This window comes from Bicyclus anynana, chromosome 2 (genome assembly GCF_947172395.1).
Source record: "Bicyclus anynana chromosome 2, ilBicAnyn1.1, whole genome shotgun sequence".
NCBI classification, from domain to species: domain Eukaryota; kingdom Metazoa; phylum Arthropoda; class Insecta; order Lepidoptera; family Nymphalidae; genus Bicyclus; species Bicyclus anynana.
Window position 1 is genome coordinate 16,689,666 of NC_069084.1, and position 14,404 is coordinate 16,704,069.

Here is a 14,404-nt window from a genome sequence, read left to right on the forward strand (position 1 = left end):
AGTTACAAACGTCCTGTTTGATTTAGGTGTGTTGTACACCTAAATCAAACAGGACAAACACTTGTTCGAACATAAAATCTATATCACTATTCTACGGTTAATCTAGATTCCAGATTTCCAGAATGTTGATTTGTTCCAACCTTATCTCCAGTTGTAATTGACCCTGAGATATCTCTGTTGTTTCCCATAGACAAATCTATTGGGCTGTCATTCCATAGCTGGTCGTTCTCAGTTTTCGCAGACGCATTGTGGCAAATAAATCCGTAGAGTGGGACTGTTAATGTCTCGACACCGTTTGAATCGCAGGGGACGTTGTTTCTTGTATGCATCCTGTATTTTGAAGAACATATTGTTTTAAATTGAAAGCCACGCACGAAGAGCACATTGTAGTTAATCCTAGCCCCTAGGCATATTAAAACTTAGTATCGGCAGCGCCATTTTTATTTTTATGATGTCTACTCGTATGATACTTTGCGAACAGCAAAAGTATGGACTACCTATCCTAAATAAAATACTATAGAATGCAGATTGCTTTTTGCAACAATTAATCAAAGAGTACTTTTTCTTCAGATTGTGTAAGTGCCGTAGGCTCTTTATTGGGTCTCATCGGCGTCACCGGGGGTTTTGGGCGAGCGCAGAAGCATCGCCGAAGGCAGAAGCAGAAGAGATGGGCTGAAAAACTCTAAGGGCGTCTCCTCCGAGACTCGGAAAACCTTTCTGGGTCTGTCAAGCAAGGTCTGGCAAGTCTCAACCACTAGTTGGTTGGGGTGGGTGGCTCTCTTTTTGAAAACTGTTTAGTATATTGGGCTATTGTGGGGAGATTTAGGTCTTTATGTAAGTCGTTATTGCGTACAGACCACGAAGTGCCCGTGGCCCGACGCATGAATCGATTCGAATCGGCCTCTAACCTCTATCTATAGCCACGTTGACTTTCTACGATCAAAAACGCCCACGAAAACTCAAAAATGTATGGGAATTAAAGTTTCTAAATCAATCTACGCTAACGAATAGAAAAGTCGTAAGCCATATTTACCACGATATTTATTCGCCCTTGGTACAAATATAAATAGAGATCGCTAAGTGGTAGCCAAGTTGCAATTTTGACAAGCGCTTACGATTCAAAGTCGAAGTTCATTCGATACGTAGATGATCGCTCCAACCCTGCTGGAGAGGTTTCAGAGTCGCCTTAGGGTGGTAAGCAAACACTAGCGTTAGACGGATGCAGGTCTTATAGAGTGACGTTGGAGCCAAGAGATAGTTTGCTTATAACGCAAATCATAAACAACCCATACATTTGCATACGAGTACATTTGTCTTTCATTTGCTCTCAGGTGCATTGTATTTGATATAGTATATGTGTCTGGTGCCACTCACTTGTACTTGCGGCAAGCGTCAGCGCGGTGTCGCTCCAGGTAGCGGTTCTGGCTGAAAGCCTTCCCGCACTGGCTGCAGCGCCAGCGCCACGAGTGATGGCCGCGGGTGCGCTGGTGTGCGCGCAGGTTAGACCTGCACACAGGAATAGGCTCTGCAGCTCTGGCCAATCCGAGTCCTCAATCGTGTGGTATGACAAGAGGGGGAGGCAACATACGCGCCTGTCATTGAATGAACGAATAATGCGCTTTCCACTTGCTCCTCTTCCCTTTCTGTAGTCATACCGCACCTCTACCACGCATTTGAGGACTCAGTTGTTTGGCTTTAGGGATTAATGTATAATTGTTTTAAATTGCTCAATAGCTTGATAATATAATAGGTCAAATTCAAATTTAATTTATTTTAATTAGGCTTAGTTTACAAGCACTTTCGAAACCTCAAGTAATAATATTATTAGATAATGGTGATAATAATTGATCGAAAACTTCAAATTAAAGTTACGTAGTTCCAAACGCGCCTTGGTCGGAGGGTGGTTATATAAGACACAAGCACTCAGTGCCAGATTAAGGTAACTTGATGCCTTAATCAATCTGTCCATGTAGGCCCCATAAGTGATTGGGATAGTGAGTAACTACAAATAAAAGTAACAATTTAAAAGTATTAATAACTTAAAGTGCGCGTAGCTTTAGTGTGCTCGTTTTTTGGCTCTGGTGCCCCCTTGGCGAGATATCCTAAGCATTTGCTTAAATAGCATAAAGGTTGATCCAGGAGTGCACGCACGGTGATAGATACGGGGAATGGTGATAGATACGGGGAATCTGTCACCCACTTGATCCAGGAGTGCACGCACGATGAATCTGTCACCCACCGGAGATAAGTCCTCGAGTTGTTAACGCTTTCAGTGTTTCCTAAGCGATCTTAATAAAACAACAGAAGAGCTCAATTTACGAGTGTCGCTGGCTGTGTTGCGGTAGTTTACGAAATGTTCCCGTGGCTCTGTCATCAGGCGGCGAGTCGGAACACCGTGGGGTTTTAGTCGGTTGAAGTCCGACATAACCTTCTTGCCTCCCCGTGGCGAGAAGGTATCCATGAGGATTTCCCCACGTAAAAAAAAAAAAAGAAGGAGTGCACGCACCGGTCAGCGAAGGTCCGTCCGCAGTGCGGCTGCGGGCACAGGAAGGGGCGCTCGCCGGTGTGCAGTCGCATGTGGCCCTTCAGCACCCAGGGCCGGTCGAAGCCCTTCCCGCAGTACGAGCACAGGTGGCTGGGCCGCGCGCGACGCTCCCACTCCGCGCGCGCGTCTGCTGGAAGTGACACCTCTGAGACATTCAGCCGAAGCTTTCAGCTATTAGTTAAGATATTGCAATAAATTTCCAACCGTACCATTCAGGGGCGTATCTACCGCCGTATCAGACGTATCAATGATATGGGAACCCCCTTTGAAAGCAAAAATTAGTATGTAGATATTACACACTCTCTTTTTTTTCGCTAGTTAAGCGTGCTCTCAAAACCAACTTTTGAGAGCACGCTTAACATCCTACATAGGTAAGTCACTGTCATAATTCTTGTGAGCATTTTTGTTTCTTTTGTGAGAAATCTAACTTTGATACAGGGCACCAAACCTACTATTCATCTATATTTTAATACTAATAGATGAATTATAGAGCCGTGATAGCCCAGTGGATATGACTTCTGCCTCCGATCCCTGAGGGTGTGGGTTCGAATCCGGTCTGGGGCATGCACCTTTAAGTTTAAAGTTGTGTGAATTTTAAGAAATTAAATATCATGTGTCGCAAACGGTGAAGGTAAAACACCGTGAGGAAACCAGCATACCTGAGAATTTTCTTAATTCTCTGCGTATGTGAAGTCTGCCAATCCGCATTGGGCCAGCGTAACTATCGGCCGAACCCCTCTCATTCTGAGAAGAGACTCGAGCTTAGCAGTGAGCCGAATATGGGTTGATAATGATGGACGATGGTCCAGGTCTGGCTGGTGGAAGGTTTCGGCCGTGGCTAGACCACCCTACCGACAAAGACGTACCGCCTAGCGATCTAGCGTACCGGTACGATGTCGTGTAGAAACCGAAAGGAGTGTAGATTTCATCCTACTCCTTAGACCATTAATTCCTACTCGTAACAAGTTAGCCCTCTTCCATCTTAGATTGCATCATCACTTACCATCTGGTGAGATTCTAGTCAAGGGATAACTTGTAGAGAATAAAAAAAAAGAAAAAAAAAATGTTAAAGATAATGTCGAGGACCCACGGCTTTGTGTGCTCTGCGAAGTACACCAACCTCCCACTTTCGGACTGAGGATTTGTATTTAGCATTAATTGGACGAAAGAAAAGCTTAATATTTTTAGTCTAACCAGGAATGGAACCTAGGACCTCATGATCCGATGCTACACAGACTTTTTTCACGTACTTACCCTTGAGGAATTCACTGGTCACTTCTTTGTCCCCAAAGTCCATCGGTACCACATCCTTGTCAAAAGACTCCTTGCAGACCAGCAGTTCCTTATGAAGTTTCTCATCCGCATTGTTCTTCACCAAGCTTTTCAGTTTCTCCGCGATTTTATCAATCTCAGAGCCCTTGTTGACGGGTTTCAACGGCTCTCTGTTCTTTATTTCCTCGATAATTGGCGCTAAGGGTTCTTTTTTCAAATCAATCTTCATCTGTGCCTTTAATTTTATTTCGTTTGTTATCTGTGGATTCGAGCATGGCGGTTGGCTCGCTAGTTTTTTACTTTTTTTTTGAGTTCGTGCCTTTTCGGTGAACACTTTTCTCTCGGTTTTCGCTTCGTTAGACCGCAGGTTGTACGTGATTTTTTCGTTTTCCTTTTTCACGATCTTTTTAGTATCAGGGGATATCACGGATTTTTCGCTTTCCGAAGCGTAGTCATAGTTTTCCGTGTCTACGAAATGTGTGACGAACTGGCTCTTTTTCAACAACTGCAGGTAGAAGCGGGTGGATATCGGCACTTTGTCGTGGTAAAGCGTTTCATTGAGCTTCAGCAAGTTCTTCTGCTTCTTGAGTGACTTTGGGGCACGACCTGGTCTTATGTCTTCTGAAAAGGGCAATAATCATTTTATTAAAGACTTGAAAAAAAACGTATGCGTTTGGGACGTTCGACAGAAGTAATATCTGCTGCCGTATGCGTGAGATAGATGGAAGTCAGACAGAGTGGCACCGTAACGCGTTACGGTTTATCCACCCATAGGAAGTTAACTTTTCAAAAAGTAAATAAGTCATTGCATACTATAAATTTTTGGGTCTTTTTATAGCAATTGACGGAATAAGAAGATGGAAAACCATTTCTTAAAATTCAAAATCAAATTAGCCTTACTTTACAAGCACTTTTGAAACGTTGGTTATTAGATAATGGTGATAATTAAAGACTAGAACTTGAAAATTAAAGTTACGAGTGTTCCAAACTCGCCTGGCTCAGAACCCACAACACTGCTAAAAACACGTCATACCTATTCGTAGTTGTTTAAGCCACGAAAGCCTGTACTCGTACTAGCGGATGCCGCGACTACGTCTGCCGTCACCGTCAGACCTCTTTAATCCGACCCTGTCGCAAAATATATTCCTAGCTGACGTCGACTATAAACTATCTCCCTGTTAAATTTTATCTTTCTACGTCAAGCGGTTATCGAGATTTCGTGATGAGTGACCTTTCGCTTTTATTTTAGATACAGGCATCCAATCTCTTCACAGTAATGCTGATTGGCAGCTGAAATTTAGTTCAGCTGTAGTACTTTCCCAGTCCATAATAATAACTCTACTAAGACTCTCCTCTCTCTACCTCTAAGCGACCATATGTCGACCAAGTGCAGATAGAAAAACTCTTCGTACTCTTAAAACTCTAGTTTACGCAATGGTCGCCCATTGGCTTATAAATAAGAATAATGTAGAAAATAAGTATATTATATACTTACATATAAATACATTAGTAGACTAACTAATATAAATAAATTTATAAAACACTAAACTATTTGATTCAAAGCACTAAAACACCTGTTTCATGTATGAAGATTCCTCGAAGCGGGCGCACAGACTTCATATAGCACTTGGGCATTGCGATTAAGCTTATATAATGTTTTAAACTATTGAAAATTATTGGAAATTTGATCAAAATCCAAACAAACAATCACTTCACTGTAAGCCACTTGCTACATTCGACAGATGGATCCATGGCGACATTTGTTTTTAAGAATTCGGAATTTGAAACTCCGTGGTTGTCGACCTGACGGCCAACGCGACCTCCACGAAGTTTTTAATCTACTTGTAATTTTCGAACCTCATTAGATAAAACCTATTATATTTATATTTTTACATACAGATTACAGGATGTCCCGTAATTAATGGTAGATATAAAACGCAAATGAGATACACCATCTAATTATTATCTAAAACTAATTTTAATAGTTTTGAAAAATTTCCTACAGTGATTTTACAGGACGATTTCAAAAAATTGTCCTGAAAAAAAAAATGTACGGAACTGAAGTGTACTATCGTTTAAAAACTTGTACACTTATCGAAGTTTGTAATTTGATAGAAAACTTGTCTACTGTTTATAGTTACAAAGTACCTAGTAAAAAAATTATTGGAGATGTTGAATTTTCAAGTGTGCACATTTAAACTTTTTCCTTCAAAATGTTTTACACTATCTGCATAGTTTTAGCGCCTTAGCCGTGAAAATACAACAGACAGACATACTCGTAGGTACTTATTTGCGCATTTATTAGTACCTATGAATTGACTCATCTGGGATTCAATCTGGGAAGATTAACAACAATACCCACCACTGCGCAAGCAAGTCCTTCACGATGTTACCATTTAAATATCGAATGTACGTCATAAAGTGACGATGCGTAACTGTTATTCAATAAGAACAACTCGTCATACCGCCTGCGTCACATAATAACAGTTCAAAAATATCAAAATAAATAGTTGCCTTAAAGCAAAGCTCAACGAATGTAGGAGAAAAACTGAAAAGCGTGGATGTGACGCGCGCGCGGAAACTCAGTGGGGGGAAGAAAACCGCCATCGATTATTCGCGCGCGAGACATCGCCGTGGACGGACGTGTTTTTGCGTCGCGCTCGCATCGCACCGGGCGATGTTGTACAGGGCGTTTCGCGTGTGCTTTTGTTTTCATGGACTGCGTGTTTAGTGCTCTGTGCGGACTTATGCGGTGATACGGCTGCAGTCGGCGCCATGGGCAACTCCTGCAGCTCAGGCCAGGCCCACAAAGACAAAGATAGCATTTCGCAGCATTCGGAAGAGTGAGTAGCTCTCAGATGAATCTTAACGCGTGAAGGTCATTACATCGGAGGATAGAATACATTTTTTTTATATTAATAGTTGACAACAGATTTAGCAAGCAATCTGTCGCCTATAATAGAATATTCTAAATTAATCTTGCAGGTACATTTATTAGGGAAACTTCCCATCAATGCATTATCAGGCGCCCGTCAACTTGATGGATGTTAAGCATTAAAAAAAACAAGATACCATATTAGTAAATTACAGTTTTAGTTAGGATTCGTTCTTATTAATGGTGACAGGTTTCTTCTTAAAACTCTTTCTCATGAACATACCTACTTATAATGGTAGAGATGGATGGGATTGGAGTTGGATAATTAATTTATCATATTGGAACGTCGATTTTTTAAACTAGCTAACTTTAACTGCTTTTATAGAGAGGTACCTATTAAAAAGAAAATCAATAATAATCTTGTAGTTTATAATAAATATCTGGACTATTATACCATGGCTAGACCATCTAATGCTAGCAACACACGGTCCGACCCCACATGCCTGTAGCGCTAACGGCTTGACATTTGATCAAATTGATCTTGTGTTGGTCGCGATGCATGTTTAAAGTCAACACGTACCAACGCCAGTCGCCTACCGTTTTTACTTAGTGGTAGAAACACAGATTGAGAAAATTTCAATTTTTATAAAATCACGTAGATCTGGCTATGACAGGCAATGATAATTGTATACTATAGATAGGTTACGTCCCTACAAAATCAGCGCAAAAAGTTTAGCTACACTACTGAGCGCATACATGCACAATTTTGTCTTAAATTCCATTAAATATTTATGTATATATTATATAGGTAGTTTTTATACTTCCTGAACACACAACTCGACACATTGTAGACGATATTTAGGTAGGTATTATTTGTTTAAATAACGTTCGTTGTTTAATAGCCGACTAAATAAAGTAAATTTTCCACATTTGTCCGTCTCAGTTTTGATGCGCTAGTGCCCCATCTCTATATAAAATATCATTGATGACAGGCATTTAAGTTTCAATCATTAATGTAATGTACTTATCTTAAAACCGCGAATGTATTTAAATTTAAATATACTCGTAAGTGCAGGTATCCAAATAACAGGACCTTCTGGAGTAATGAGTAAAATGTTTTCATCGGCAATTTCTTTACACCGAAACAGTGATGTACCTTAGCGGAAGAAAATAAGCATTGTCATGTACCTACCTAATCTTGATTTAAATGAAGAGTACTTAAATCTTTCGCTTCTCAAATCGCTTCATTAGTTCAATGGCTAACCTTTACGGCTTTCATTCATGAGGCCGTAAAGGTAAATTAAGATTCAAATATGTTAATTTTTTTTTTTTTCGAAATATTCAGAGCAAGTTGGGACTTTGGGAAATCGATGGTGCTACACCCTCTTACCTATAAGAGCAAATTCAGCTGTCTCGGTTGACATCTGATCACAGATTAAAGAATAATAAGCAGATAGAGCGCACGGAACAGTACGGCAGTGATGCAGACAAATACAAATTCAAAAAGTCAGTACGACACAAAGCGTCGCATCAGTAATTTTCAATATTATTCCAGAAAAATGGTGTCTTATGTTTTTTTATATAGTATTTTTAAAACTGTTTACAAAAACTAAAAGAATAAGATGGAGTATTTTTTTATAAGTAATTATTGATTATTATGATATCAACTTACGTAATTGTTGTTAGTGTTAAATCTTGAAATACAAATTATGAAAAAAGTTTGTATATGCGGATGACAAGGCGCGCTACGTTTGTTTGTTTGTTTCACCGGTCTCACCGCGCGGCTTGCAAAGACTCATTCTGTATTATTCTTTATTCTGTGCATCTGATAGTGAACCTTAGAATCGAACATTAACACCCTACTCGTAAGTCTGTGCACCCTCATTGGAACTGCGGTCGATCTAAGCCCTTAATCTCCTCTCCCATAAGATGAGGGCGCCTCCCTGTCATCAAAAATATAGATGGATGATGATTCAGTACCTATTTCCATAGCTTTCATTTTTTACTCTCAAACTACCTACATAGTTTCTGTAATATATGTAATATACTTTTTTAATGTATCTATAAATTATTATCTATGATTATTGATCTATGGTAGTGGTAGATAGCTACTCGGATATTCTGAAAGCTTTTATTATAAAGTCCATGCGACTCTACTCATCTACTAAATTAATAAATAAAAATAGTTTATTTCAGTAACATCAATCGGTAACAAATAATAATTAAAGGCTAGAATCTTCTGATACGAGTTGTGTAGAAGACTTCGCTCTTCTATAACAAGCCAACTTTGTTTTTTTTTACTGCATTTGTAACATAGATTAATTAAAAAGTAGATACCTATCTACAATAATTTGTAAATAGAATGAAACCATCAAATATGTCAATTTAGCGTCCGAGCAGCGCTGCGATGGACGATGGCGCCGTGGAAATAGATCCGCAGAAATAAAAGCGAGCGAAATATGATGTCAACGCGTTTACATTCCAGCCGCGGCGACTGGGCCGGCCACCGACTGCGCGCGCGCCAGGGCTGCGGCAGTGTCCTACCCAAACGAGCACTTGCTAGAAGCCCGGCCGCTCAGAAATTGCGTTTCTGACAGGTCGTGAGCGAATAGGACAAATGTATTCAATTACATTGCCTGGCTATTTTGTCTCATCAGATTTTGTCTTATCTCATGAGACAGAAGAACGAGGCAATGTAATTTTAAAAGAATGTTTGCCACATCTTTTAAATATGACCAATATTTCCATTCCCAATTTCTTCCCCAGTCGGAAAAGACTGTATTAGGAGTGGGTACGACAATAGACCAACGGGGCGGAGATCGAACCACCACCCCTGATGAGTTCGACCGCTCTTACCGTTGAACTATTGAGGGTCTCGTAATTGTATTTGTTTGTCCCATTCGCTCACGACCTGTCAGAAACGCAAACTCTGAGCGGCCGGGCTTTAATGCTAGAGTATCTACGATACATTTCGTTTCGCCCATCTCTTCTGCGTCTGTCAAAATCAATGTCAAATTGGAATAGATTTTAACGAAGGACGTTAAACGGACAACGGCACGCTAAGCAGAGGTCCATTTCATACTTCATCAACACTTAGTAGAAAGATTATTTGATATCTGTCATCTGTCACTGTGTTTATTGATTCCGTAGACAGAGAAGTAATAATACCAATGGAAAGCTTTCCATCTCATTTTCTCAAAAAGAGAACATAACGTGTCCTCACGAATACAGCAATATGCTTAGAGGAGACCCTTTTAGGATCACATCATGCTAGTTGTAATGTATTTTGACGATTTGTTAGTTTATTTATTATCTTTTTCGTTTTTTCTTTGTATGATCTGTATTCTGAATAAACTTTTCTTTCTTTCTTTCTTTCTTTCTTTCTAACATATGCGTGGTCGCTGTAAGAACAGAGACAAATCGATTCGATATTTGATTTGTTGTCATGACGCGTGCCGTGAACAACGATGATCCAAACATCGTTGCCGGCGTAATTACAGGCATTTGAGGGTTAATGCCTAACCTGCCTCAGGCTCAGACTAATTACATAAGGACTAGTAGCGCACCCAAATTCACAAACAAAATTGTTATGTTATGAGAAAAACGAGCTTAGATTAGGGATACTATATGGGTATAATCGGGTATTTATCTTTTACCAAACTAGAAGTTGTTGACCCGTTTTTTACACCATTCAACAACACAAAAAGGTATTTTTACCGACGAACACGACTACAACTATGAAACATTGATTCTATAGAGACAGTTTTTATAATCGCAATAGATCGTTGATCATATACTTTGATGAAAAATTAACGTCTTTTCTGACAAATGTTTTTTGGGACCCTCAACTAATTTTGATACAGGGCCCCAAGGCTACACCAATGGTGTCAAAAATAATAATGACCAATGGAATAAAATCGTTCTCCGCGAAGTAGCAGCCCTAAACGTTCTGTTCGTTAGACTGTACGTGGTCAGAATAATACGTGAATAAATACGTTAGTGCCGGCGGTTAGCGCACACTTTGTAATTAAATACATTTGCATGATGGACAGTTACTGGGCGTGACGTGCCCCCGGGACTAGCAGCCCAGCCCAATTCGATGCATCGTTTATATGAGCTTACTAGCTGACGCCGCGCGGTTTTACCCGCGTGGTTTCCGTTCCCGTAGAATGGGGATGATGACTAGGTTTGAATATATTGATTTTTATGGTACATTCGGGTAAATAAGGTCAATGTTAACTAATTTATACATAAAAAGCAAAGATTGTCTGGATATTTGCAAATTAAATGAGATTATAAAATTTCAAAATCTATTAAAAATCTTTTATCGTAATTAGATGAAAAATCATACAGTTTTAGCTTCCTTACATTAAACGTGACATTTTTTAATATGTGAACTATAAACATAAACGCACAAATAACAAAGATATTAGTAATTTTGTTTGAACGCACATACAAATCTAACGATCATTACATTACCTACGACGTTATTAGTTCGTGCCATTTTGTATGGGACGTTTTTCAGGGATCCGTGAAAGCGCTGCAAATCTGACCCTTTAAATCCCTGTAGCTCCGAAAGTAATGATCGCAGATACCCTGTTACTTTTACAAAAATGCTTTACTATTAGCACACTCTTAATTTATATACAATTTAAAAATCTGTCATCATCCCTATTACGGGGATAATGTATATCCTATAGCCTTCCTCGATAAATGGGCTATCGAACACTGGAAGAATTTTTCAAATCGGACCAGCAGTTCCTGAGATTAGCGCGTTCAATCAAACAAAACAACAAACTTTGCATCTTTATAAACATTAACGGAACGCTAAATCGTTTGGCATTACGTCTTTGCCGGTAGGGTAGTAACTAGCCACGGCCGAAGCCTCCCACCAGCCTAAAACACACACTAAAGGTATAGATATCCCAAATTATACGTATGGGATATCTGAGAATTAATGTAACTTTTCAATTCAGTTTGCATAACCCATGCACGGAGGCTCTAGGGAGTTGGAAGGTCAGATATCCCAATGTTGATATCCCGAAGGAACGTTATACACATAAACTTTGGGATGCTGTATTGGTTCATCTGAGTCATAAAGTGCTATAGACAAAGCCAGGCTTCTAGGTTTATCCGAAAAGGACTCTGGGTATTGGTTCCAAGCTTTGCCATCTAAAAATCTTTACTTTTACTTTATTAGATATCTAGAGGATGCCCGCGACTTCGTCCGCCCTTACACCTCTTTAATCCAGCCCTTACAGTAGTATCGCTGTAAAAATGGAGTAAGTTTTCACTGCTTTGCTATTCTATCCTATTGATCGTAGCGTGATGAAAAGTATACCTGCCCTGTATGAAGAATAATTGTACCAAGTTTCGTTAAAATCCGTCGAGTAGTTATTGTTTCTATAACAAACATACAGACAGACAGACGAAAATTTTACTGATTGCATTTTTGGCATGCGACTCAATGAAATTAAGACAATTAGGCGCCCTTTTTCGCCTCAATTTCGACGCGCTAGTGTCATATATTTTAAAAAATCGTTGTTGACCCCAGAATTTAAAAATTCTGTATTACACTAAAATGTAGTGCCAGTGTAACTACGAGTAATTTATGACAAGCAATTCATATAATTTGAAACAAATTGAGATGTTGCGATAATCTATATTAAAATATTCCATAAAGTGATGGCGGACAATTTATTATAACAGCTCGTATGTAGATGGAGGCGCTGGACAGGACTGGTCAACTATTAAAGCGATTGTGTCAATTACCTCGAGTGCCGCCTGCCACGTCGCCGACACGTTGTCACTATCATACATATGACGGCCTCCGTGGCGCAGTGGTATGCGCGGTGGATTTACATGACGGAGGTCCTGGGTGCGATCCCCGGCTGGGCCGATTGAGGTTTTCTTAATTGGTCCAAGTCCAGTGGGAGTTTTCGGCTGTGGCTAGTTACAACCCTACCGACAACGACGTACCGCCAAGCGATTTAGTGTTCCGGTACGATGTCGGGTACAAACCGAAAGGTAGGAAAGGGTGTAGATTTTCACCCTCCTACTAACAAGTTAGCCCGCTTTCATCTATGGTCTAAGATCCGGCATTACGAATATAATATACACTCATCTGTTATTTGATTGGGATAATAAATAATAAAAATTTTAATAAAAAAAATACAACCGACTTCAAAACCTAAAAACGTACCCATTAAACTAAAAAGCGAAAAATAACATCATAATATGTTCTACCTGCTGATCAGTATGAAGGCGGTGCTAAGCCGTTGATGTATTAATTCAAGCCATGTGAGAATATCTTATAGATTTAGATTTTGCAGACAGTGTTGTTTCATGTGGTCCTGTCAGAAATGGCTTAAATTAAGACAACACCGGCTAAGCACCGCCTTCATACTGATCAGCAGGTAGAACATATTATGATGTTATTTTTCGCTTTTTAGTTTAGTGGGTACGTTTTTAGGTTTTGAAGTCGGTTGTATTTTTTTTATTAAAATTTTTATTATTTTTCCATTTTTAGTGTTTCATCTCAAACGAATACATTAGACCCCTTATGACAGTCATAACCAATCTTGGTACAAAATTCTCAGCAATACAAATTAATCAAGCCCAAGCACAAGGTAGCTACCGTAAACCGTTAAGGAGTTCCCTTAGTTGAGCTTAGTCTTCATCATCAGACCCCTAATAACAGACACAACTCATCTAGGTAGAAAGTTCTCAGCAATACGAATTCATCAAGGCCAAACACAAGGTAGTTACTGCAAACTGTTAAGGAGTTCCCTTACTTGTCCTTGGTCTTCATCACCAAACCCCTAGATGACAGTCACAACCTATCTATGTGGAAAGTTCTTATTAATACAAATTAATCAAGCCCAAACACAAGGTAACTGCTGTAAATCTCCGAGGAGTTCCCTCGTCTGTTTTATGGCTCCATCATCAGATCGATTTTAAACCTTCATGGAATTGTAGTGCTTAAAAGTACTTAATGGAAAAGTTTACGAACACACTAGACACCCATATAATTTTCGAAAGTTCCCCTCAATTTCTCCAGGATTCCATCATCAGATCTTCACATGAGGGCAATGGGACCAAATGGGGACTATACCGTTTCAAACAAAAAAAGAATTTTTGAAATCGGTCCAGGCGTCTTTGAGTAATCGGTGTACATACATAAAAAAAAAAAAAAAAAATACCGACCGAATTGAGAACCTCCTCCTTTTTGAAGTCGGTTAATAAATGATAGAAACTATCCTCATTGACACATTGCATATATCAATGGCTTCAGCCGGATCCACAGAAAGAAAGAAAATATCTTTATTGCTACATTATGCTACACATCACAATCATTTAAGAATATAAATACCCTGCATTAAGTACCATAACCTAGAAAAAGGTCCCAGCTCAACATATTGCTATGCTCCCCGTATGCAAAGAGCATACAGCGCTTATTTTCAGCTAGGACCCCGTTCCAAGTGCCTCGTACTAATACAACGTAAAAAATTTAAGTCTCAGCTCAGCTCAGCGGTTCAGCAGTGCGATTGTGGAACTAATTGGCGGAGAATGGGAATGATGCTCATTATTGAAAAGATATGGCAAATATTTTTTTAAATAAAATACCTTACTTTCAGGTTATCGCTTTCTCATCTGAGATGGTATCGGTATATGAGGTCGGGGTCAAAAGCTTCTGACGTAGCCCATAATAG

The 14,404-nt window shown here is 39.6% G+C and overlaps 3 protein-coding genes across 3 annotated transcripts in view; 2 read left to right on the forward strand and 1 right to left on the reverse strand.

The window, feature by feature from the left end:
• Window positions 1–14,404, forward strand: part of LOC112050248 (phosphatidylinositol-3-phosphatase SAC1) — a 260,117-nt gene that overhangs the window by 7,895 nt on the left and 237,818 nt on the right. The gene's annotated exons all lie outside the window — the stretch shown is intronic.
• On the reverse strand, window positions 1,371–5,452 carry LOC112050267 (zinc finger protein 397-like). Its single transcript, XM_052885519.1, has 4 exons — window positions 5,392–5,452; window positions 3,800–4,438; window positions 2,507–2,690; window positions 1,371–1,506 (listed from the first exon to the last, which is right to left on the reverse strand). Exons 1-4 carry the CDS (start codon window positions 5,450–5,452, stop codon window positions 1,371–1,373), a joined length of 1,020 nt encoding a protein of 339 aa, XP_052741479.1.
• LOC112050266 (uncharacterized) overlaps window positions 6,449–14,404 on the forward strand; it is a gene marked incomplete at its 3' end in the record, with an annotated part of 37,866 nt that continues 29,910 nt past the window's right edge. Inside the window, 1 exon segment of the mRNA XM_052885522.1 lies at window positions 6,449–6,660. Coding sequence (XP_052741482.1) covers window positions 6,593–6,660 — 68 coding nt within the window.

Excerpts from the sequence above, each read along its gene's own strand:
- LOC112050267 (XM_052885519.1), bottom strand. The coding sequence starts at position 5,452 with ATGCCCAAGTGCTATATGAAGTCTGTGCGCCCGCTTCGAGGAATCTTC. Across the intron at positions 4,439-5,391 it reads AATCTTCATACATGAAACAG|AAGACATAAGACCAGGTCGT; the intron begins GTGTTTTAGTGC and ends TGCCCTTTTCAG. Across the intron at positions 2,691-3,799 it reads GACCAGTGAATTCCTCAAGG|AGGTGTCACTTCCAGCAGAC; the intron begins GTAAGTACGTGA and ends TGAATGTCTCAG.